We start from the raw sequence: 25527 nt of genomic DNA, 5'->3' as shown, positions 1-25527 counted from the left end.
AGGAGGAGGAGGAAGCAACACGGCAGGTGTAGGGCCCATGGCATCTGGGCTCCATGTTCGCACAAATGTCTTGTACCTTCAGGAGCTGTTCCAGTTCAATCTCGGATCCATTTGGTGATGGAACTGCTGCTATACTGACCCGAATTTATACTGTAGTGGGGCAGACAATGAACACCCACTTCATGATAAGCAACACAAATCCCATCATAACTTGATCACCCAGTTCTCTGTTTTAAAGCCAATCACCAAGCCAGATATGTTTCTGAAAAGGCACTAGCTCTCTGCAGCTGACTACATAGTTTGCTCCCAAATCCCTAGAGTCTGCCTCCTGTGTGTGAGCCAGAGGCCTGGCAAGGCTCCCACAGGGTGTCTCTAGTTGTACACATTTGAACCATCATTGGATCTCCTGGGTCACACGGCCCAAGTGGCAGAGAAGTTTGTGTGTCATCTGTTGCAGAGCCTGGACCCCATTCACCCGGCAGTCATTCAGATCTAAGTTTCAGCAATACAACCAAACGAGCCACAAGTCTCTGAAATGCAAAGGGCACACAGGGTGTTCATTGTGTGTCCCAGAGAGTGAAGGGAAAGGCCAGATGCTGGTTCCTGTGCTTCCTTTTGCAAGAAGCATCTCAACATCCCCCAGGCCCCAGGCCCCGTAGAAATGCTATGGAGGCAGCAGGCCCCTGTACTTTGGGAGATGTGATGTCCTGTGGGTGGAGAGACGATCGAGGTCCCTGTGGACTGGATCGTGATCAGGTTGGAGAGCTGATATCATTGGGAAACAGGGAAGAGGAGGAAGGTCTCAGGTCCCAGAAGCTGAAAGCAAGGGCTTCTGATGGTTTGACTAACTGCCATAGACAACAAGTCATTCTGCGGGTGAGCAGTCACAAAGCAGGGGACAAGGGAATGTGTTGATTTGCTCTAACAGCAAAACCACTTCTGGAGCAGCCGCTATGATTGGAAGCTTAATTAATTAATTAGTTGATCGATTAATTAATTAGTTGACTGACTAATTAATTAATTGGCTAACTAAGACCAGCTGGCCTGGAGCGCTTGGTGCTCTTGCCTCAGTCTCCCAAGTACTGGGATTACAGGCCCACACTGCCACACATCTTGACCGAGAGCATTCCTCCACGGTCTTCCTCTATCAGCTCCCATCACCTGCCCAGGCAAGCAAGGAAGCGTTCGTGTCCCTTAGGCAGGTCCTAAGTGAGAATTGAAAGCCTTGAGCTCATTGTTTTCTTCTTCTAAGTCCTCCAACCCCTTAGTACTTCCTATTTACACTGAAATGCTTTATGGCATCAACTGCCTGGTCACCCAGAGCCAGCTGAGGCAAAGCCCTCGTGTAGGGGTGTGTGTAGGTGATGGGTGAGGTAACTGTTTTATCCCTGCAGCCCACAGACAGTCATCATCCAATTTATCACTAAAAACCCGTCATTGAGGCCTTTAATCAGATAAGAAAGCAAGCCCAGTTCACTCAGAGGGATGCATCAGTCTCTGTTCCTTGGAACCGCATTCAATACAAATCCTAGGGCTGGGGATACAGCCCAGGGGCATAGCACCTGCCTGGCAAGTGTGAGGTCATGAGTTTGATTTCCAGTACCAAAAAAAAAAAAAAAAAAAGACTCAATACAAATCCCGTGTCATCAGGGGACTCAGGCAGAGGTAGGAGCCCTGTCTTTTGTGACACACTGATGTAAGGGTTGAGGTCTGACAGGTGGGAGAGCTGCCTTAACACATATGAAGTTCTTTCTCTACAGCCTGAAGTTAGCAGGGCAGACAGTTGGGAAGGGAAAGTGGATGTGAAGGGTAGGGAGCAAGGACAAAGGGGAACCTGCAAACATGGTGGTACCCAGAGGATGGACAAAGTCACGTGAGCTTCCACAGCTTCTGCTCCCAGCATGGCTGTTCCACACTACATGGAGAAGCTGGCTCACTCTCTCACCTACGGAGCAAATGCACACCTGGCCCACCATTCAGAAAAGCCAAAGGAAGAGACCCAGCAGGCTCACACTGGCAAGGCAAGCCAGCCTGTGACAGCATGTCTCAGCTGCAAACAGATCTGCCTGGCTCTGACCTTCCAAGTGCAAAAAAACCAGCTGTACTTCCTTTCTGCCTTCCCACTCTTGTACACACACCTCCCTGGTCCCAATAACCCAGAACTTTGCAGAGAAAGGAATTCTGGGAAATGGAGCTCAAGCTAGTTACACCATCGGAACTCACCACACCCATTGTGAACAAAACAAATGTGTTTTTCCTCAGTCTCTGTCTCAAGACCTGGCCCAGGTTCCCAGCTTCCTCGTGTGATGCCATCTGTCCCCCTGATGGGAGAAGGGAGCTAGGAACACAGCTTTGAAATCAGGCAGCCTGCTGCTTCCTTCCAACCTGTTTTCCTTATTACCTACGTGGCCTCAAGCAAAGCACTTTAGCTCCCTGAGCTTCCCTCAGCTTCTGCTGTGCGGATGAGGACACCTGCCTCAAAGGACAGCTGGTGACATGTAGATAGTGCAGGGCATAGAGGAGGGACCAGAACACCTGCTACCACATCAGCTTGCCTTAGTTCTGTTCTCCCTCCCCTAGCTCCACCAGCAGGCTTCCTGTTTGACTCCTTTTCAGCTTAGGGACAGTTGTGAGCACCCTGCACCCCCACTGATATACCTAAGTTTGCACAGGTCATGTTACACAAGCCACAGAATCACATTTAAATCTGAAACCCAGTTCAGACACAAGCAAAGAACCTATAGTTACAAGGCAGGCTGTCCACAGAGAGTGTGCTTGTGTTCTCTGCAAGCTTTTATACAAAGATCTGTGTAGGAAAGCACATGCAGGCTGCTTTGCACCGTTCACAGTGTCTCTCTTAAGAGGAGCCATGCAATGTTAGGAGGGACGGTGTCTCTGATGTGCTCCTACTGGCCGGGGATAGATGAATCAGACAGGCCAGCAGTGTTTCCCTGGAGGTGCTGTTCACAGCAGTGAGGATGGGTTCTCTGAGGTTTCCTCCAGGGAGGATATAGCCTAGAGCCCCGTACAGACGGACTACCCAGGGAGGCCTCTGGGATCCAAACAGGGAGTTAGGGCAGAGGAGAAATGAAGCTGTATCTCAGCTGGAATCCAGAGAGAATGCCCAAGGTGGGTAAGCCCCTGAACTTTCATTTTCTTGAACACAGTGTGGGTGAATGGGCAGAGCCCATGGCTTAGTACAGCCAGGAACTGAAGTCTAATCTGACGTCTCCTGTTGATGTGCTGTGTGACTTTGGGAACATCTCCTCATTCCTCTGGCCCCCAATTACTTACTAGATAAATAAAGGTTCCCCACGGCCCTTCAAACTCAACCACACCTATGTGTTTTTATTAGTCAGACTGTGATGTTGCTTTCGTAACCTCACAGCATCCCCTGCTGGTCTAAGCTGCTTGGATACGGGCTCTGAGCTGGGATCCCTGGTGACTGGGCAGGTCCACAGCCCCCTCCTGCAGAACTTACCAGCAACACCCCATCCTGCCTGACACTGGACCCTGATGGGAGAAGGGAGAAATTTCCCCTGGAGCCTTTTCCCATCACTCAGGATGTTGCAATTGGAGAAAAACTGGCACTCAAAACTGGATCTGGGAAATGGCTTTGATTTTTAAAAATTCCATGAGCAAATTGGGCATTTGAGCTTCATCCTATGTTGCGGTGTTAAGCATAGCACCGAGTCTACATCAAAACTCTAGTATATTCAGCGTAATCTCGTAATTAAATTTTACTCAGAAAATGTTCGACACTGAAGACTTTTAAGTATAGATCCCATTTATCATGGGGTTATTTTTAGGTATGTCAGTGTAAAGAAGCCAAACATCTTTTCTTGGAAAGGATTCTCTTTTGTTTTGGAATATGACCTTTCTGGCTGTAGTCTTGGTATCAGAACGCCCTTTCTTTTGTAAATTGATAGATGAGTTGGGTATCTAAGTGTCCTTACTCAGTAAAAATAAACACCATAGTTGAACCATAGTTTTAAAAAAAATCTTGTACAATGAAATCCCAGGACCTCAGCATCCCCCGTATCCACATCAAAGTGGGTGTTAGGAGTCTCATTTTACCTTGCAAGGAACAGTGATTGCTTTTTCAAAGAGATTGAAAGTCAGAGACGTTCAGGGATGGAGCCGAGACCACACTATGGGAGAAGCCATCTGGGATTTGATGCTGTCCTCTCTGGCCTAGAAGCCCAAGTTGGTAGGACTTCCAGCTACCTTCCCCGCATCTTCCTGAGGAAGGGTGAGACCCAGTGCTTGGCTGGGAGGGCCCCAGGTTCAAGGAAATGAGCCCAAGAGAAGGCCTGAAACTCATCCCTCAAATTCTCCCTCTGGTACTCTGAGTGAACACAATTAATGTTGGGCTTAGGGTCTGACGGCAAACCCCCACAGCAGAGAAACTGGCTGTGTGGTTTTTATTTGCCTTGAGAATGAATTTTATTTAATATCTATATGACAGATTTACGGAGTCAATTTTGCTTCTACTTGAGCGAAAAGTCCCTGGAGGGTAGTGGTGATAATCTCACTGCTGAAACTGAAAATGAATTGCGTCCCTGGCTCCTGAGGGGCTGACCAAACAAGTGGAGTCCCAGAGTCCCTGGGACCTTGGCAAGTCCTAGGCCAGTTCCTCTCTTGGGATCCTTCAGAGAGTTATGAGTGGCCATGGGGCTCCTCCTAGCCCGACGGAACTCGGAGGAAGAATGAGGTCCGAGCACCCCATGGAGTGGGAGCCCCGTGCTGTACCAGAGGACCGTCCCAGTTGCCCTGGTGGCACTGTGTGTGTGAGTGCCCACTGAGGGCGACTAACCACAGAAGATGTTGGGGAAATACTGGTAATGAGGGTTGTAGCTCCTCAGGTTTCTCTTCAGGCAGTAGGCAAGCTTCTGGTCACAGGAGCAGAGCTGCATTGGACACAAAGACCCAATTTCTGCAAAAGGGACAGAAAATGTAGAAGGAAGATGAGAAGGATGTCCTCCATCCGCCTTGACGTGCTCAAAGTCAAGTCTGAGGACAGACAGACATCAAGTCTGTGCAGGCTCCCTACCTAGTTCCAGGACTACGCAGCTCCTAGTCTGATGAAGAAGGTGCAGCTCCTAAACTGAGGGGATTCCTGATGTGATAGAGGAGGCTCAGCAGGGCTGCTGTTCAGGATGAGGTCTTAGTCTTGGAAGACACACAATTCCTGTCCTCAGGGAGCTTCCCAGTCTGATGCAGGAAACAGACCCCCTCCCCGGGGTGCTCCTAGCCTTAAAATGGAAACGACCTCAGCTCAGGAGGAATGAATTCTCTTAAACAAGATGCTGTCCCCAGGCTTAGCTTGGAACTCAGATGACCTGGGCTTAAATCTTGCTGCTCCCTGGTAGGCTTTGAGCTCTGTTTTCCCCACGTGTGAAGTGGGGAAGACTAAACCTACACCATAGTTATTTGGGTAGGGCAAGCAAAAGAAGTCTGCAAAGCATTTGCACCCGGTGAGTGCTCAGTCTGACATATGCCATCCCCTTCCCAAAGGTCGGATATGGCTGTGACAGTCCTGGCCCTTTTGTCCCCAGTACCCCCAAGGGGTACAGGAAGCGGACCTCAGAGGCAGGTCTGAACTGGAAGATCAGTCTTACCACAGATGACCAGGCCCCGTGTGACTCTGTAAGTGTAGGACTGTGATCGGATGTTGCAGCCTTCCTTCTCCAGCTTCCCATAGCAATGGTCGTGCATCCAACAGCACCTGCCAACACAAGGGGACTTGAGCCCTGAGTGGGAGGGGCACCTTCTAGACCCCTTGTCTCGGTGAAGGATACCAAGATGAAATTGTTCTTGTCAAGCCTAAACAAAGTTAGAGCCAGGAAGTAGCCAGTGGGAGCTGGGGTGTCTGCTTGCCTGAGATAAGCACTGTCTCAGGGACTATTTAAAGCCCCACGAGGACTTACTGTTGTCCTACATGCACCCCATGCTTTGCACAGCTTGCCTGTATCCATAGATTACTGGAATAAAGTGTATCTTTAACATTCTTTAAGACTGTGACAGTTCAGACAAGATACTCTCCACGGTGCCCAGCAACAGCACCTCCACCAATGAGCTGGTGCCAACTCCTGCCTCAGGCCTCCAGGACCAATGAGCTTTGTCTCTAAGCAGATTATGTAAATATTCTCCCTTGGATGCTAACCATCTCCTTGCTTCCAACTCCCTGAGTATTCCCACAGTCTACTAAAACACTTCCATTCTCATTGCAATGTTCTGCTGTCCCCAAATTAATGTCATTATTTTTTTTGGAAATGCTCTCTCTCTGATTGTTATTTAGGTTGACATTCTGAACAGGTGCAAAAATTAAACCATGCCCTTTTAGCAGAGGTCACCTTAGTGGGTGTGGGTGGGCAGAGGTAGAAGCTAGTAATATGGCTCAGTACCATCCTTTCTTCACTAGGGCTGCCACTGTCGTTTTTTCCTCGTGAATTAGACTACATTTTCCAGACTCTCTTGCAGGTAGGTATGGGTGACTAGGCTGTGGTCAGGGCACTCCAGGCAGAAGCCATGTACACTGCTTCCAGGCCTACCACAAAACCTTTCCACTGGTCTTCTACTTCCTCCCTTTCTCCATCTTTCATCTGGATAGAGATGACACAACAGAGGATCCGGGTCAGTGTGGATGGCTGAGTCACAACATGGGAGGAGAATATGTCCCTCAATCAGCTTTCCTCATGGGACTTTTATCCGAGAAAAATATTACCCTCTAGTATGGTGACAGTGGTAGGCTGTATTTACATTTAAAAAAAATTTACAGATGAGATCACACAGGGGAAACACTCAGTTTCCCTTATTGTTAACGTCTTGTATTAATAGTAGTAAGGCAGGAGATTAGGGTGTGGCAAACCGGATGTGCAGGCAAACATGACCTGTCAATCATAACCAGGACATATGCCAGAACAGCTTCTAAGCCTGCATTTGATATGAAGGAGAGAATGCTGTTTTCAATTCTTCTGGCCCAAGATCAAGCAGGCTTTTGAGAGGTCGGCCTAGACCTGACATCAGAATAGGGACATAAAAGATGGCAGCCTTTAGCCATGAAGCCACTGTCTTCTTTCTTTTTCCCTCCAAAGACTGGCTCAGGTCTCTACTTCTACTTTTACTAAATGTAAGCTGGGTGTGGTGGCACACGCTTGTAATCCCAGCACTTGGGAGGCTGAGTCAGGAGGATCACCATAAGTTTGGGGCCAACCTAAACACATAGCAAGACCCTGTCTCAAAAAATAAAAAAAAATAAAAAAAGAAAGAAGTAGAACCTCTATGTTCTTCTATGTTCTTTGCTTGTCTTGTCCAATTCTTTGAACAAGACAACAAAAGCCTGGGAGGATCCCTGGGTACCCCTGTACCTGTTAACAATATAATACATTTGTTATAATTAATGAATAAATATCAATATATTAACTAAGTGATAATACATTATTGTTTCATTAACAGTACAATTTCCATAGTTTACTTTCATTTCCTTAGTTTTTATCTGATGCCCCTTTTCCCTCCAAAATCCTATCCTGAATAATACCACACTCGTGCCTGCTAGGTTCCTCTTTACTGGCTTTTGATGACATTGTTTGGAGGAATGCAGGTGAAGTGTTTTGTAAAACGCCTGGCTTTGGGGTTCTGGCTGATGTTTTTTTCTTTCATGGTAAGAGTGGAATGATGAGTTATTTATTGCGCTGTTCACATGGTTCCAGTGTTGACCACTGGGAATTCTTCCAGTTAGCGCCTATGACATACCCTTATCAATGTGGGGTTTTGTGCTTTTCTGAGCAATTCCTTCCTTTTTGGCTCTATGACAGGTCCCAGTTTCATTTTGTACATTCCTGCCCTAGTCCTGGACGAAGCCATTTCTGCAAGGAGCCTTGGTTCTTTCGGTTGAAGAAAAGCGTTAGAGACCAGACCTAGGCATTGGATGTGCTTTTTGCTACAGGGATGTCATTTCCTTTAGCCTCTCTCAACAGCCAGGGCAAAATACTTGTCTTTATATTAACCTGGGTGTACACACATCTCTCTCTCTGTTTCTGGATGCGGCCATCTATAACTGTACTAAGCTAAAGGGGAGTTCGTGCTGATGTCTGCAAATCCACTGGGTCATGCAAGATTTGCTTGTCTGCAAATCCCTCTCCAGAAGCAAGAAACCTGGCTCTAATCACCTTCCATCCACTTGTTTAATTATGCCACTTGCTTTGCATTATGTACATCTAGCAGTATCAGAATTGTTAACTCAGTAGGCTGTTTTCCAGGGTAAAGGATCTCCCACCTCACATGTCCTTCTAGAACTGTTGACACTTCCCAGTCAAGAGGTGGAATTAGATCCCCTCCCTCTCTCTATTTTTGACTGATACATAGTAATAGTACAGATTAGGGAAGACAAAGTTGTACTTTGATATATGTATATATTATGCAATGATCACATTAGGGTAATTAGCATTTTTTTATCACTTCAAACACTTATCCTTTCTTTGTTGTGAGACCATTAAACTTCATCTCACCTAGGTTTTTTGAAATATTTATTACATTATGAACTATGGTCACTCTATGTGCAGTAGGGTAACCACATCTTCCTTCCTCATTGTATCTTTGCACCCACTGATTAACCTAGGTCTCCTTTTTTTTTAGGTCTCCTTTTTAAAACCTCCATATTTGTTTCAACCAAGAGGACAGGGTAAGCCACACTGGAATTTCTGAGGTTGATGATAAAAACGCCTTTCTCTTTTGTCTTAGTGTGTGGGAACATACACTCTTAGAACCAGCTGCCATGCTGTAAGGAAGTCTAAATATCCTTGGAGAATCTGCAATGAAGGGAACTGAGGCCTCCAGCCAGGGTGCAGGGACAACAGCTCAGCAGCCGCGGAAGTGAGCCGTGTAAAAGTGGATCATCTGGCCCCAGTCAAGATCCCCAGCTGAAACTGAGCGGAGCAGAGACCAACCATCCCACCACACCCCATCCAGGGAACAAATCCATAAGCAAAATAAATGACTCTGACTGTTTCAAAGCACCATATCAGTACTATTTGTTATGATGCAATAAATCAAGTGACTCATTAGGTGTGGAGATCTGGGGGTTGTTTGGGAACTGCTTGGCATACATGAGCAAGTCAGCGTCTCTGAGACTCAGCTTTCTCAAGGATAAAATGGTGTTTTAATACTCCTAGACCAGACCTGGAATTGGATGAGATGATGTGGGTGCAGAGCATGGAGCATGGAAAGGTAATTATGACAATCAGCTCACCAATCCGTGCCATCCATGGGGATCCCTCGGCCACCCCAGCCACAGTAGCAGCCATAGAAACCATAGCTCATCAGGGCATCCTTCCCAGTCACCTTCTCGATCATGGACTTCAGTTCTAGCAAGCCCCCTGGCACGGCAGGCACACCTGCAAGACAGCCCGTGTCCCTCGGTGACCCTGGGGGTCCTGCGGCAGGCCCACTTCTCAGAATCTGCTGCCCTTCTACCTTACCCTCTTCCACTCTCCCAACAGTGGGAAGGGAGCGAGGAGGCAAGGGTAAGCAGTGTAGAGAAGCAGTTAAGGGTTTAGACTTGGAAAAGGAGTAGATGAGGTTCAAATCCTGGCCCTATCCCTAATCTGAAGCATGGTGAATAGGTCATTTAATCTCTCAGAGCCTCAGTTTCTTCATCTCCGAAATAGGGGTCCAAAGTTAGTGCTCACTTCTTGAAGTTTTCGTGAGGGCTAAAGTAAGACAGTACATAGATTCTGAGCACAGTGGCAGGCCTGTCGTACGGGACAGACAGAGAAATATTCAGTGTCATGCACAGGGAAACAGACAGAGAGACAGGAGGCTCCTGTCCCTCCCAGTAATATACCCCTTTCTCCCCTTGCCTAAGACCTTTTAGAATATAAGTTACAGAGTCTTAGATCAGAGTGAGAACCTTACTAATCGCTGACACCAGTTTGCTCATCTTACAAATTGGGAAACTGAGGCTTTCTCTGAGGCTGGAGGTTTCCCGGTAGGCCCAAGGCTCTCTCCCTGCACTGTGTCTGGTTCCTCCTGGGGACTCCAGAGATCTGGCAAGACATCAGAGGGCAGGACAGTCGGTGGGGAGAGAGGCTGTGTGCAGGGTCTCGGGGCTGCAGCAGGGGAGCCCAAAGCCAGGGGACAGTCACCGCCTAGCTGGGAAGTTGCCAAGGGCAGTGTATGTAGAAGGCCTGGACAGGCCTGAGCAGAGAGTAATCTGGGAATCGCAGCTGAATACTTTGATACAGAGCTTACGCTCTATATTGAGGTGACTGTTTTGCTTTGGCCTTATTTTGTTTTGCACTGCAGAAAAATATTAACCCCTCAGATTTTCAATCTACATTATCTTCATGTTCACAACCTCTACACCCTGACATACAGCATCTGGACCTGCCATAGCCATCCCTGTCCACAGTAGTACCCTATCTCTGATGAAGAATCCAAGACTCAGGGAGACAAAGGCTTCTGCTGATGTTTATGTCTACATGATAAGCACAGGGCTGAGACTCAAATGCCAATTTCTGTGACCTCAAGGGTTGGTCTCCTCCCCACTAGTATCCCTCCCATGGAGGTCATAGAGCCAGCACTTACTGTAAGCCAGGAACCAAGCCAGTGTGAGGAGGCCTTTCATGTCTGGTGTTCTGAAAAAAGAAAACACATCCATGCCATGTCTTTCAACTGTTCCCTGCAAGGCCCACTCAGACCCAACCAGCTTCATACCTGGCCTCCCTGTCCTGCTGCTCCCCAATGTTGGGCAAGAAGGAAGAGAGGAGAGACAAAAGACTTCAGGTCCAATGGGGGGCTCTGGAGGAAGAACGGCTTTCGTGGAAGTGTTTGCGAGGACACTGTTCCCACCATAGGCGGCAGTGAACTCACCCATTAAGACTGCTTCCAGCCACAAATGCCCCGACACCCTGGCCCTCTGCAGAAGATGTCTAAACAACCCAGAGCAACAGATGGGGCTCTTCGCTGGAGATTCGGTGGCACAAATCGAAAGGCAGGGACTGGCATAACCTAGAGGGGCCATCGATGAGGGATGGAAGAAACTGCAGGGGGAGAAGAGGCCTGGACATACAGTGGTTGCCACTGAGGGTGGAAGGGCGGCAGAGAGCCGTGTTTGCGTCAGTGTCCCCTGCCCATGTCGTGCTGCAGCTGCCTGTTTTCAAGGCTGTCTCTCAGGCAGATCTTCTGGAGGCAGAAGCTGATCACTCAGCCCCAGTGCTAGAACTGAGAACACTGCCCACCTGGAATGGGTGCTCTGGGAATGGGACCCAAGTACCCACGATGTGCTAGGAACTTTCAAGGGCTCCTATGGATTTTGTGACCCCCCCACCTCTCCATCTCTCTCTGTCTCCCTCTCTCTCTCTCAAACACACACGCAAATGTATATTTATATATGTTTTATATATACGTGTGTGTGCGTCAAAATACATCTATATTTGACAGTTGTGTTGGTAGAAAGACAAATATAAAGCAAGCTGTGCTCATTATTACATATTCATTATTACTGTACTCACTTATTCTCTTGATTTTAAAAGAATTTTAAAATGAGGATGATTCCCCAGGCCCCAGCACTGTGCCCAGCTAAAGGGTAAGTGGACCCCAGTGCCCAGGACAGCACCGTCAGCATCACCATCCCCATTTCCCACGGGAAACTGAGGCCCAGAGACTGCAGGGAACTTGCCAGAGGCCACACAGCTAGTAAGGAGTAGGGGCTGGACTGAAACCCAGGCCTTGCTCCCTTTGCCATACCCGGGAACCTTCCCCACCAGAGCGACAAATTTCTCCACCAGGGCTGGGTTCCTTCCCTCCTGAGAATCTGTCTTTGGCAAAAACACCCGCCACTGGTCTGGAGACCACAAGCAATCACAGCCAATAACTAGAGGAAATGTGCTGCAGGCTGCTACCTGGCTCTAATTTGGCCCCTTAGGGATTCCATACCAGCGGCGGCTTCTGTTCCCCTCTAGCATCCCAAAGTCCCCGTTTATCCACAGCTTCTCAGTTGTCCTGTGGGCTGCCAGGACTTCCCCTTTGGTGCCGTGCAGTCTCCACATCCCCCAGCTGAGGGGTCCCTCGTGCCAGTGCCCTGCCTGAGCCCCTGGCACCTCCCAAGGCACACAGCTTCACACTCCCTGGAGCTCCTGCACTGGCCTTTGTCCAGCAGCTCCTCTGAGTTCCAAGAACATTCCTGAGGATTCTGTCCACCCACAGCTCTTGCTCTAAACAGCCAAGGAAAAGGATCTTAGACCCCACTGCCCACATCAATCTTTCTCTGTTACTTCCCGGAGGTGTCACAGGGCAAAGATGCCAGCTACCACTGGCTGACTACCTCCAAGGTGCCAGGTACTGTCCACTGTTTCTTTTACACTTCCAATGACCTTGACAGGCTGATAATGTTGAGCCTGTCATTGGCTCCCTTGCATGAATGAATGAATAACAGTTATGGGGTTACAGATTCGGCAAATTGCAGCTCACGCAGGTGAAATGAATTTCCCACAGGTTTGGCCCAGCCCTGTGTATCTCCTTTGACTGACTACCCCACTGCCTCTGAGCCACTCCTGGGCATTAAATATGTTTGTACTTTTGTCTTCGATAATGCTCGAACAGCTTGGGAACCTTGCCAACCAGAAAGAGACTGCCCTTCCTGGGGTTCGCTAAGCCCGAGACCTCAGATGACTCCTCTGGGAATATGCCTTCCCTGGGCAAATCAACCAATGCAAAGCCTTTCTCCCACTCTAGCTCATTCAACTCTCCCATGCCAGGTGGTGCCCTGAGCTCTCAACCCCCGGGGCCAGATTCAGGATAACTAGGGAAGCCTGGATAGCAGAAATGATTCAGACTATCCACTCCAGAGCTCCCTGTCCCCCTGTGCCTTTCAATCACATGTCACAAGAAAGGCTCTCGGCTGCCTGTTCTGCTCCCCTCTTCTGCATCCTGCCCCACGCTGTCCCTGCCCCATGGGGCCCTGGGTAGTGTTTCAGGCCCCCTTCTCCTGGGAACTGTAAGTAGCACACCCTTAAATGGCAATCATTTGCCGATCTACCGGCCCACCCAACCTGAATAAACCACCACTCAGGCACATGCAGAGCTCCCTGGGCTGCTGCCAGAGGCCCCTGCACACAGGTCAGAAAGAGCAGGATAAGTTTCATAAACCAGTGGAGGAGGCATCAGAAATAGCTGCCCGGGATCCCAGACCATTGCTGGGGTCCAGAGCAGCCTCCCAGGAGGAGGATGTGGCCTGGCTATTCTTATCAAACGACCGCAGAGAGGAGCAGGAGCAACCGCAAGATAATTCCAGAGTGGAGCGGTGGCCGCCGTGAGGAGAGGTGGAGAGCTCAGAGACAGACTGACAGAAACACAAAGACAGACCCGGAGGACAGAAGCAGCCTGGGCACAGGGGGCGCAGGGCCTCCAAGCCCACACGGAGGAGACCCCTTGCTTCCAGGATGTCCAGTTCATGTCCCTGGGCTGAAAAGAGCCAGCAGCCCCAGCCCCGCCATAACAGATGGTCACTGAGCCTTCCCGGAAAGTAATGAAGGAGTCAGAGAGGCCTGCCGCTCTCCAGTCCCCGCTCTCCCCACCCAGCGGCCAGGGGGCTCCCCACAGCCTCTCCAGCCTTGCTCCCCACACCCCCTCCCGGGTAAAGACAGCCCTGAGACTGGGATTCTTACCAGTGAGCCTTCTGGGTCCTCAGGCCTGGGAAGAGGCAGTGGCTGGCCCGCCTGCTTTTAAGGACCTGTGTCTGCCTCCCACACTCTTGCCTGGAGTGGCTCCAAGATTCCTGGTAACTGGCATAGGAAATCGACTCTCCCTGATCCTGAGACCCTTAGGGATTCTTTTCCCCCCTGTATTCAGAAGCAGCTATTTCCTGCAGCAGGTCACGGTCCTGTGGCTGTGAGGACAGTCACCCAGGAGGGTCTGGCTTAGGCCACCCATGGTCCAGGGCTGTTCACCAGGAACAGAGGCCTAGAACCCCCTCGCTGGCACGGCCTCCCTTCCTGCCCCACAGCAGGTCTTGGACGAGCCCCTGTGCCATGGCTCCTGTGGTTTTCTACTCTGTGCCTGCTTCTGTTTCATTCTGTGTCTCTCAGCCTCAACCCAGGGACAGCCATGAGAGCCAGGTAGCACTCGCCTTCCGCATCCTCTTCCTGTTTTTCCCAACCTGCCAGCTCCAGCTTTCTCTGAAGCTTACAAACCCCCTCTGGAGGTACTGTAAAATGTTACCTCCCCGTGTCCAGCTGGCCCTTCTGGTCTAAGTCGCTGTTGAATCAGGAAATTACTGGGCCTGTGGATAGAGAGCTGCAAGCTGCCATCCCAGCTCAGCAACTTAGCTGTGTGACCCTGGATAAGTCACTATACTTCTCTGTTTTCTCATGTGAAACATGAAAAAAAGGCCATCTCCTCTCTAGCATGATGAGAAGCTCCTGGTGAGAAGATGCTATAGAAACTAAAGCATGTACAATAACGTGGGTTAGGGAAACATGTGCCTCAGTGGGTAACATCACAGGCCCTGAGTCCCGTGTTCAAATCCTAGCTCCCCCACTGCTAACTCATCACTTTAGGGCTGATGGTAATTCTCCTGCCTCCGAGCTGTTAGCATTCAGTGAATTAATGCTCTGAGTCTATAACACACAGAGCAGTAGTAAGTGCAGAACAATGCCAATAAGGAAGTGATCACTAACCTTCTGCAGGGTTCTCACAGGACACAGGGAGCTACTACTACTCTCCATTCTCCACTTCCCATTTCCTCAGCCCGTGCCCCACATTTTTCTGGGAAGACTGGGGGTGAACCGTGGCCTCTCCTCACTGCTGACTTTGTCTCCTTCCTCCTGTCCTGGCAGCAGCAGAGAGGGGCCTCCTGTGGGTCCCTGTGAGAACTTCTCTCCTTGGGACCTAACCACCGAGCTCCCTGAGGGGCCCTGCAAATTCAATTCAGCACAAAAAATATTGACCTAGTGTCCACCACGCTGGGCACAGGGGCAAACACCACACAGACACCAACGAAGTGCACACACCATCCGGTGTGACAAGTGCTTTGGGGAGAATCCTCTCTGCTCTGTATTATTGTTTCTCCTTTTCAACCAATTCCTCTGTTTTCCTACAAGTACTCACTCGCCTCATCATCCTAAGCCAAACAATCCGGCCCCAAAACTGAAAAAGTAAATTCAGAAATTCCCCTTACCTCCCGTGACCTCTTTTTCAACGTTCATCTTCCTCTGAAAGCCAACTTTGTGCACAGAGAGGCCTCCACCTTCTGCCGCACTCACTCCGGACCCGTTATGGCTTGGCTTCTGCTCTCAGGGACCGCCAAGCCTGGCGTCACTTGGAGGTTTGGGTTCACTCCTCAGTCTTAGGGTGCCCCACCTCCAAGGCCACCTCCTCCTTCCCCCAACTCTCTCCTTCGGCCCTACGCAGAGCCCCTGTGCCCACTGCCCACCAATGCCTGTCCCTCTCTCTCCCCAGGAGATATCTTGGCTTCTCCCAGGGACCTGCTCTCAAGAGGCTCCTTCTCTCTTCACCCTGCCCTGAGTGAACGCCTCCTGCCCAGGGATCTCAGCCTTATTGCTATGCAGGTATCTGGGTGGTGCACTGGGTCGGGCACCAGCTTTGACTTAGCAATAACGCTCAATGAAACACCGATGGAATACAGGACTGAGGAGTTAGTGCCATGCCGGGACCAAGAACTCAAGCTTCTTTAACCTCTTTGGTCTCAGTTTTCCCACTATAAGTAGAATAATCCCAGAGCCAGCTTCAGTTAGGAGTTGTGATAATCCTGTGAGGTCAGACAGAGGGTGCCTGGCACCTCCTTGCTGTTATGTCTTTCTAGGAGGGGAAGCCCATGAGGGTAAACGCGGAGTCTGCATTACCTCTGTCCCCAGCCTGCCTGGTACCCTAGCTAAGCGACCCCTGGGGACCTCAGAACCAGGTACGTGGGCTCTCTTACGACCCAGTTCACCCTTCTCCAGGAAGGGATCCGGTCATCCATGCACACTTCCGTGATTAAAGACCATGTTCCCCAACTGCTTCTGCTCCCAGCAGAGCAGGAGACTACAAAGGGGAAAATTAATTCTCCGACCATTTCTGGTCCTAGCATCCAGATCAATGTCTCACCCACGAGAGGTCCTCAAGGAATACTTGGGGAATGAACTAAGCACCCCACAAACATCCCTTTTTCTCTGATACTAGCGGGGTCTACAGCATGCAGGTTGGTCCTGGGACTGAAGCCCCACCTAGGGCAGCCCTAGAAATATGGACAATCTCACCCAAGAACTCCAGGTGCTGCTGAGACATGCCAGGCTTGTGCCCCCTGCCTTCAGCAAGCTGGCACTGAGGGCAGGAGTGTCCAGGACTCGTTGGTAGAACACCTACTTCCACCCCTCCTCCTCTAGGAGGTTTTCCTTGTCTCCTCCCTCTAGAGAGCTTCCTATGTCTGGACAGTCATAGACTCAGTCCATGTGACCTTTTCCAGTGGGCAGGGCTTACAAGGCCCCGCCCTGTAAGACAAATCAGAAGGACCCAGGACTCAGCATCCTCTATGCCACCGGGGCAGGGCAAGTCGTGTATTTGTGATTTCCTCAATCCTCACAAAGTCTCAAAGCATTAGGTAAACAGACTCACAGCTAAAAGAGGGAAGACTCAGAACTGTGAGCCTAACCCACCTGTCACCCAATCCATGTCCTTCTGTCACACAGACAGGCTGAAGATTGCGATTTTCACCCATGGGTCATGTGATTTCCTTACAGCAAATGAGGAAGTAAAAGCTGAGTTCCAGCTGGTTAATGAGATCGCGGTCTTGAACTCATTGCTTGATGCATGGACCCAGATTTGGTTATAAACTTTCATCCCAGAGCTATGAGCACTTGTAGGAAATGTTTGACTTGGTCTACATCATACTTTTAAAAAGTAATCTGTTGCCAATATATAAAAGTTAAGAGATCTTAGATAGGAGCCTAAATTTCCAGCTTCTCCTTAAAAGATCTGCAATCATGTGTTTATTCTGGGTTCCCTCATGACAATTGCAGAAGCAGAGCTTAGTTCTGCCCCAGTCCTCACAACTCCTTATTGTTTTATAACCTACAGCTGCTCCATGCTTAACAAGATCTCTAGTGGCCTGCCACGGAGCCCACTCCCTAGCAGTAGCCCTTAACACATTTACCAGTGATGGATCAGTGAACACCTTGAGATCAGAGGTGATGTCTTCAGTACCTTTATGTTTCAAGTGCTGATCTCAGAGCTTAGTATGTAGTAGTTGCTCAATAAACTGTGTGCGTGTGTGCATGTGTGTGTATTAAAAATACACATTCCAGGCTGTAGGGGTCACTGGAAGAGGGGGCCCCTGTAACTGAAACTTGAATGGGTTGAAGTTCACCAGGATGAGAACGTAAAGAAGGGCATTCCAGGCAGAAGGAGCACTCCCTTCAGGGCCATAGGCACAGGTTATAATGATTCATTCAGGGATCTACAAATAGATGTAGTAGCTCAGATGTAGGCAGTGATTCACTAATAACTGATTCTCTGGGGGCAAAAAGTCCCTTTCTGACACTTGTCAAATTCCAAAGCATAAACACTCCTACTGTGGAAAATGTCATGCTACCCGCATAAAGTCACTGACTGCAGTTGAGAAGCCAGGCCTGGCAGTACCATTACACAGTATGCCCCCACCCAGCTCCAGGGCACATAGATTGTTTCAAGAACACACCTGATAGTAAAATAATGATGAAGTAAAGAGTTCTGAACTCCTTATCTTTCTTTTTAATGCCATTAGTCAGTTTATACAATTTAATTTTTAAATGATGCCTGCATCTGAACAGCTACTTTGCAAAATTCCTGCGAACCTGATCATCAACCTGTGTAAACCAATAATACAAGCTGTTTCCAGCATAACGCTCACCGGGGCAGGGTGTCATGCTCTGGAACCGCTACTGTATAACACAGAGCAAGTTTTTTGCTTGCTCTATGCCTCAGTTTATCAACACGAATAAAGGGGTCTGTTGTGACCTGTTCTGAGTTGTCACATAGCAGGCATTTAGGCACATAGTAAGGTCTCATAAATGTAGACTATTTTAGTAGGAAGGAAAGACAAGCCCCCACTTGACTTCTCAGAAGAAGAAAGGGTGTCTCTTGTGGTGAGCAGGGTTCAGGCATGGCTGGAAGGGCTGGCTGAGATGCAGCTGGGGAGGTCATGAGGGATCATGGGTTCAGGGTTTGGCCCTCGGCCTGAGGCTGTTCCAGAGTGAACTTGATCAATGGCGGGATGATCTGAATTCAGTAGAAGGGATTTACACGTCCTACCCTGAGATCTCCCAGCTGATATTCACAAGGCTGGGGGTGGTGGTGACCCAGTCAGTAGTCACAGTGGGCCCCCAAATTCAGTACCAGTCCCTTCACGGAAGCAGGAGTCATCACTGACAGTGATGGTGGGAGCACGGTGCCCAGAGCGGGAGCTCCCAGCAGACCATACCCAGGGGGGCGTGCCCCAGTGCACAGCCCCCTCCGAGGTGGTTTCTGGAATAGCAGGAGAGGTCTAGGTCACATGAGACAGCCTGGAGGGCACAGGGGCTGCCTGGCTTTTGGAAGATGACTCAAGGGCGCCTTTCTGTCTCCAAATCTCTGAAGGGGTCAGAGGAGTCACAGTTGCTCCACGTGGCTTCAGATCACAAAGCCAACCCCAGGCACACCTGCGCTAATGCGTCAGAGTTTTCTCTCAGCCAAGACATGTCATGGGTCCTGAGAGGAGAATGAGCTGTCTCAGGCTAGGGAGTTTTTTGGCCTCAGCAGGCATTTTTTATTCAACATTTTGCAGACTAGTGTGGGAGGTGGAGACAGAGTGGGTGAGACACACCCCCGCCTGACTTCTCAGGGAAAAAGGACTTTCCTTAAAGGCTGGACACATCGGTGACTTGTCAAAGCACATGAAATCAGCCCTCCCTCTCCTGAGGCCTTGGTGCTATTCTGTAAAAATGTAAAACAAAATACATTTCACCAATTTTTTTAAAAGAAGAAATTGTGAACCTCTCAGTCACCATGTGCCGCAGAAGGAACTGTCAAATGTTCTGTCCGTGCTGCCCTCTGGGCCCGCCCCCACACCAACATTTTATCCATGTTCCAGGGTATTGCAAAGAGCTGTATTTACTGAGTGGGAGATGGATTGGCCGAGCCTAAAGTGCCAGTCTATTCTGACATTCCATGGCAGGGTATATGACCCTGCTCTGGAACTTTCTAAGCCTTTCTACTGAGGCTTCTGCGCTTGCTGGTCCCCTACAATGCTTAGAAATCATGGTGTCCTCGAGTCTTTATCCCCTGATCTTACCTTAAATGCTCCCTCTCCCAGGAGCCCTGTTCTTCCCTTACCCACAGTCACCCCAATTCTCCCCTTCAAAACAGTTTAACTCTCTTACCCTGATTACCTGTTCATGACTTACACCCAGACCCCTTTAGAATGTGAGCGTTTGTAGGCAGAACTGTCGGCCCTATTCCTCATCACCTTATCAGCAAATAACACAGAGCCTAATGGCAATTTGGTGGTTGACATTTATTTGTGGAATCAAAGAGTGCTTGCATGAGGAAAGCCATTTAGTCCAGAGGAAGCAGCAGCCCCATTTGGGCTGGAGCCAGGTTGTGGATTGGCAGCTGGCTCCAAAATAGACACAGCTAGCCCTGGCTGGGTGGCAGTGTATGACATGCACATGGTTTATGTGGATGTCACAGCCGTTGTTCAGTAGCAGGCTCAAGTCTTACTTCCACCAACAACTTGGCTAAAAATATGAATCTGAATATTTAACGAACGGTGAGCACATGTTCTGTTTTATCTTTGAAAAGCCCAATCAATTCAACGGTCCACTCTCAAGAAATGTATCACAGCTTCGCCTTCCTTTTTGTTTTCTTTCTATTGTTCCCCCCACCTACAGTGATCTTTGTCCTCTTTTTCTGACTGGCAAATGCCCACTTGTCTTTTTTTGGAAGACACAGAAATCTTAGAACAGGCCATTGCGCTGGCTGCTGAGATCCCAGATGCATCCAAAGATCTTGACTCACAAGCCTAAGACATCTACAGTTTCAGTATATTTCGCTCTTCTCAATCCCAGGCTAACCCTGGAAGCATTGGTTGAGTAATTTCCCCACACAGAGTTCCCATTAAGGCACCTAGGAAACACATGCAAACTTAAATCCATCACCCCCTATGTTACTGCGGGAACAGCTACAAGAGCCCTCTTACTTCATCTGCTTTTAGTTGACTTAAAGATCACTAATTTGGGAGGTTAAATATCTGGGTAATACATTTTACTTCCTGCTAACTTTTTCTTGGTACTGGAGATTGAACTCAAGGCCTTCATATCCCTTCAGCCCCTGCCGCTCACCCCGCCCCCTACCTTTTGAATTTTGCAACAGGGTCTAAGATGCAAAGTTGCCTGGGCTGGGCTCAAACTTGTGGTCCTCCTGCCTCATCCTCCTGGAGTACTGGGATTACAGGTGTGGGTCACTGCACCCAGCTTCCCACTAGTTTCGCTGTATACAACACATCTGATGTGTGAGTTATGATCAGTCACCTATCTTATTTCTCAGGGACCTGAAGGTCACTTTTGCTGAAAACACTGACTCTTCCCTTGTGCTGAGATGTCCAGCAGGTGCCTGGAATGGGATCAAGAGGCGTGGACCCTTGACTGCATGTCCTGTCTGTCTCCTGCTACCTTAACTGTCAGCTCAGATTTTCTCAGCTCTGCATGCAGACATTTTGATCACTCGTCGGAGCTGGTGTGTTTTTCTTCACAGCTCCCCTTGAGTTTTCTGCAGCCTCAGCAGCCCAAGCATCTGAAATCCAACGGCTGCATCACGAGGCCCCAAGCAAACCACAAGGCCAGAACATTCACACAGGCTGATGGCGCCAGCTGCAAGAGTAACTCGGTAGGTTCTGGGACAAGATGACTGCGGATTGGTCAGGTCTTTGCACAAGAAGAAAAACATCTTTTGAAACTGTGCCATAGCCAATGAAAAATTACCAGACATTAGCAGACGCCAGCACATCAATAGAAGCTTGCTTCTCCTTCTGTTTGGAGAACAGCCTGGTCCCTCTTTTAATCATTTCTGACTCCCTGCAGCTCGAGCTGAAGTCAGGCAGCTTAGATCGAAGTTCCAATAAATCCTCGCCTGTGTGCTTGCAACTTTTGGCTCGCCTTCATTTCCATGCCCACAGTCTCCAGTAATACCCGCACTTATGACGGCATAGCCAGTTAGAGAGGAGAAATGGAACAGGTTTTCCAAGTGTTGGCACCTAGAATAACATCTGAACTCTTCCTCTTGGCCTGACAGGAGGTGCTACCTCTTCGGAGATGCCTGCCCTGTGCCTGCCCAGGCAGAGGTAATGACTTCCTCGTCTCTCCCCAAGTCAACCTTCTTCACTTCTACAACAGCACATAGTGTGTGCTGCCTGACTCAGAGGAGCTGTTTCCACTGATGCCGTGTGTTCCTGCCTCCCTCTGCGCCCTCTCCAGCCTTGCTTTCTCCCAGCTGCTCCCCAGCACCTTCCCTGGGCTTTCTTCTCTTTCCCTACCACTCTGCATCTTTCTAGACTTCACATCCTTATCCTTCAGTAGTTGCTTGGCGAGCACCTGGCATGCTGGTGGGAGGAGACAGATGTAAGCAAGTAGAGAAGGGAAGTGTATGGTTTGTCAGGTAGTAAATGCTATGGAGAAAAATCAAGCAGGAAAAGGAGACGAGAGTGTCGTGTATGTGTGTGTGCGCGCACACACACGTGCACGGGTGCACGTGCACGCATGCGTGCATGTACCCATGCCCTTGGGGAAGGGCTGTGGACAGCAGGAGCAGCCACTTTAAATCTTCTAGGTATAGGAGATGACACTTGAACAAAGCCAGGAAGGGTTTTCTTGTGAAGAATGCTCCAGGCAGGGGCAGGAGCACATGGGAAGGCCCTGGGATGGGAGAAACAAGGAAGCCAAACTTCCCTTTGCTACAGTCTTCCTGTGAACTTGCCTTACCCTGAACTGGATGGGTGCCCCCCACCCCTCAACACTCTGTGCTCTCCCAGGTCCTGGTGCTCTTCCTCATCTAAGCACCAATCAGATTGTATTGCAATGTTCCCCAACCAGACTGGGAACATCTTGGGGATAGGGACTGTGTCTTTTATTTTGTTATTTCCAGTACCCCACTGGGGCATAATACACATTAACTAATCGAATCTGTCAATGCATAGGCAAACCAGACTGCATACTTGAGGATGTCTCATATATCTATATCCTTGGAAGCATTAGTATACTGTGTGGCACAGATTTGGTCCTATAAAGATGTTTATTGAATGACTAATAGAAATAGCATGCTAGGTGTGGTGATATACACTTGCATTCTGGGAGGCTGAGGCAGGAGTACAAGCTCAGTCTGAGTAACTTAGCTAGAACCTGCCTTAAAAAAAAAAATAAAATAAAGGGCTGGAGATATAGCTCAGTGCCCTGGCCCTGAGTTCAATCCCTAGTATCACACACACACAGACACACACCCAGAGAGAGAGAGAGAGAGAGAAGAGAGGAGAGAGAAAAGAAATAGCTAATAACAAGCATAGTTAACATGCTAAGTTCTTCACATGTCTTATCTCATTTGATTTTTAAAAAGATCCTCTGAGGTAGACATTATTATCGTATTGTTAAAGTAATTGGTCTAAACTGCCTCCATACATATGTTAAGTTTGGCCAAACAATTTCTCTGTAAATAGTGAATTGAAGTCTGTCTTGACATACAAACAGAAAGTTCTTACTAAGAATAGTAACCTACTCATAGGAACCAAATCTCAGCCAATCACTATGTTCAAATAAGATAGACATGAGCTATAACCAATCAGACTGTCACTACCTCACTTCCTGGCGGGCACTTCCTTTTCTCTGACTGTAAATATTACTGGTGTCCATGTGGTAGTTCTGGGCATAGTGAACTCTCTTTGATCTGCACTACTGTTTGATTCTAGATTCACAGTAGCAGCTATAACAAATAACAAAACTCAATTAAAGTCTCCAAAACTAGATTTGCTGTCATTTTCTCTTTTAGCAATATGCACCTTGCAGATTGGGACACTGAGGCCTGAAGAAGAAAAAATGGTGCCCCCCATATCACACAGCTGGTCAATGGCAAAGCTCTGAAAGGAACCTGATCGGTTTGACTCCAAGGCTACACACACTTGGCCCAAAGTTTAACAACCTGGCATGGGTGAGAGAGTAGAGGTAGAGTAGGGGTAGAAAGAGCTGTGAGGAGACCACAGAAAGGTCTCCTATGTGGCCAGGAATAGTGTGGTGCCCATCCTGGGCTCCTTTGTGTACTGAAGTGCTTGACATGCGGTGGGTATTCCCAGTAGTTAAGTGATGTTAAATAGATGGTGGTAATTCCTTTTCCCAAAAGGGAATGTTGTCTTGTGGTTTGGGTTATCAAGAAATTCAGGCAAAGACTTCAGATGAACACAAACACAAGTCCTAATCCACCCTGCTCAAGCCCCACCCCCGGTTCTGTCTCACATTTTAGGAATGATCTTCCATGTATCCTCCATCTTCCTTTTAGGTGTGGCCTGGCTTTGCCAACTACCCCAGCTCTCAACATTTGGCAAGTGATAGCTAGAGGACCATGGCAGCCCTAGGGAGGGTCTCCTGCCAGGGCTGTGCCTGCCTGCCCTGCTCCGGGGCCCCTTTTGAGCTCTCCGGATCCCACCTCCCTCTCCAGCCAATTTGCCCCTCCTCAGTTTGTGCACCCCCCGTGCTGTAACTGACCTCTGTGGCCTGGCCTTGGACCCTGCTCCTGGGGCCTTTCTTTCTCCAATGACAGCTTTCTCAGGCAGAGCCTGGAGCTCCAGGTGCTGCAGCCTGTCCACATCCAGCCAGAACATTGGCACCCACAGCCTGTGGATCCTGAAAGAGCAGATTTGTGGTTTTCAGAATCTTCAAGAAGTGAGTGGGAGTGAGCGATGGAGGCAGAGCCTGGAGATGATGAGAAGAGATTTCCCCCTGGACCCCACCAGGTGTCACTCTGCTCAGCTCCAGCTGTCTTTGCAGATGCAGAAAACCCAGCAAAACCCCACCGTGGCCCTGGCCACCCTGCCCTGAATTATCCAGGTCACAGCCTTATCCACTTTGCAAGTCTCTGCTAATCCCTCCAGCCCCAAGAAGCCCCACCTTGGCCTCAAAGCCTGCTAATGTCCTGGCTAGTGGAGGATTGGGCTCCTTGGGCTTGGCTGGGGTGGTATAGTGAACACAGAGCCTGGGGACTGGATGTCCAGGACCAGAGCCTGGGCCTGGGATGCCCAGGCTGCAGGAAAACAGATCAGAGTGACTGGAGCCATCACAGAAGCAATGCACATCTGAAAGTGAGGTGTTTTTGTTGTTTTGTTTGTTTGTTTGTTTTTTCTGGTATCAGGAATCGAACTCACGACCTTGCGCTTGCCAGGCGGGCGCTGTGCCACTGAGCTAAATCCCCAGCCCTGGAAGTGAGTTTTGAGAGGAGACCAGTAGCCAGAAATATGCTGTGTCACTCATTTGGAAATTATTCGCTGAGTACCTGGCTGGGACAAGAGATGCAGAAGCAAAGTCCTTGCCCTTAGAGAGCTTGGGGTTTAGTCCCAGAGACTGCATGTGAGCAAGCCACCGAAAACATTCAGGCAAAATGAATGACTAAGCCCAGAGCAGCAGGTAAAATGACAGCAGCTCCCTTCCAGGCCAGCCAGAGCTTGCCAGGGATAACAATAGCAGCTGCGACAATCACAGTGGTGGTGGTTAACAATTACTTGGGGCTTATCACGTGCAAGGCAATAGCACAACACCCTGATTTATCCCATGTATCACAGACTCCAAGTGAGATCAGTGTTCAGCACAGTGGCCCAAGATCCCCTAGCTAACCAGAGGCTCTGTAATCCTACAAGGACTCAATGTCTTTTCAAATTGGCAGCCACTAGTTTGATAGAGTTCTTGACACAATAGCTGTTTTTCTCTCTCATGGTCAGAGAGAGGGAAAAGGGAACCTTAAAAACTAGAAATGTGTGTAGTCAAAAGTGAACTTGCTCGGAGTGCACTGAAGATAACTGTTAGGAACACTTTCTATTTTTATAGCTAATACTCCACTGTATAAAAATACCACATCGTTTTATTCATTCCTCAGTTGATGGGCATTTGAGTTGTTTCCAAGATTTAGCTATCACAAATTGTGCTGGTATAAACACGGGTGCACATATATTGCTGTGGTATGATGTTTTCAGTGCTTCTGGACAAATACCCAGAAGGGGAATAGCTGGGTTGAACGGTACCTCTCATCCTAGTTTTTTGAAGAATCTCCACATTGATTTCCATAGTGGCTGTACCAGTCTACACTCCCACCAACAGTGGAATAGGGTTCCTTTTCCAACAGCCCCTCCAGCATTTGTTTTTTGTTGACTTCTTGATGATAGCCATTCTTTCTGGGGTGAGATGGAATCGCAGTGCTGTTTTAATTCGCATTTCTTGAATGACCAAGGATGTTGAACATTTTTTTTTTGAACATTTTTTCATATAT

At 48.9% G+C, this 25527-nt stretch overlaps 1 protein-coding gene across 6 annotated transcripts in view; it reads right to left on the bottom strand.

Moving 5' to 3' along the window:
* Nucleotides 1–3147: 3147 nt before the first annotated feature.
* Nucleotides 3148–25527, bottom strand: part of Pla2g5 (phospholipase A2, group V) — a 59227-nt gene continuing 36847 nt past the window's right edge. Inside the window, exons 1-6 of one of the 6 annotated variants that reach the window (XM_013519728.1) lie at nucleotides 15179–15595; nucleotides 13668–13784; nucleotides 10588–10637; nucleotides 9251–9395; nucleotides 5622–5728; nucleotides 3148–4936 (exon numbers count right to left, since the gene is read on the bottom strand). In XM_013519728.1, coding sequence (XP_013375182.1) covers nucleotides 4812–4936; nucleotides 5622–5728; nucleotides 9251–9395; nucleotides 10588–10627 — 417 coding nt within the window. In that variant the 5' untranslated portion in view covers nucleotides 10628–10637; nucleotides 13668–13784; nucleotides 15179–15595 and the 3' untranslated portion in view covers nucleotides 3148–4811. Of the gene's footprint in view, nucleotides 4937–5621; nucleotides 5729–9250; nucleotides 9396–10587; nucleotides 10638–10716; nucleotides 10736–13667; nucleotides 14120–15178; nucleotides 15597–16259; nucleotides 16343–23756; nucleotides 23895–25527 lie in introns of those variants that run through there. The other 5 variants (XM_005394670.2, XM_013519730.1, XM_005394672.2 and 2 more) reach the window with 5 other exon arrangements.

This window comes from Chinchilla lanigera, unplaced genomic scaffold, assembly GCF_000276665.1.
Source record: "Chinchilla lanigera isolate Chin_1 unplaced genomic scaffold, ChiLan1.0 scaffold00051, whole genome shotgun sequence".
Taxonomy (NCBI): Eukaryota; Metazoa; Chordata; class Mammalia; order Rodentia; family Chinchillidae; genus Chinchilla; species Chinchilla lanigera.
This window is presented reverse-complemented; position numbering and strand designations above follow the sequence as displayed.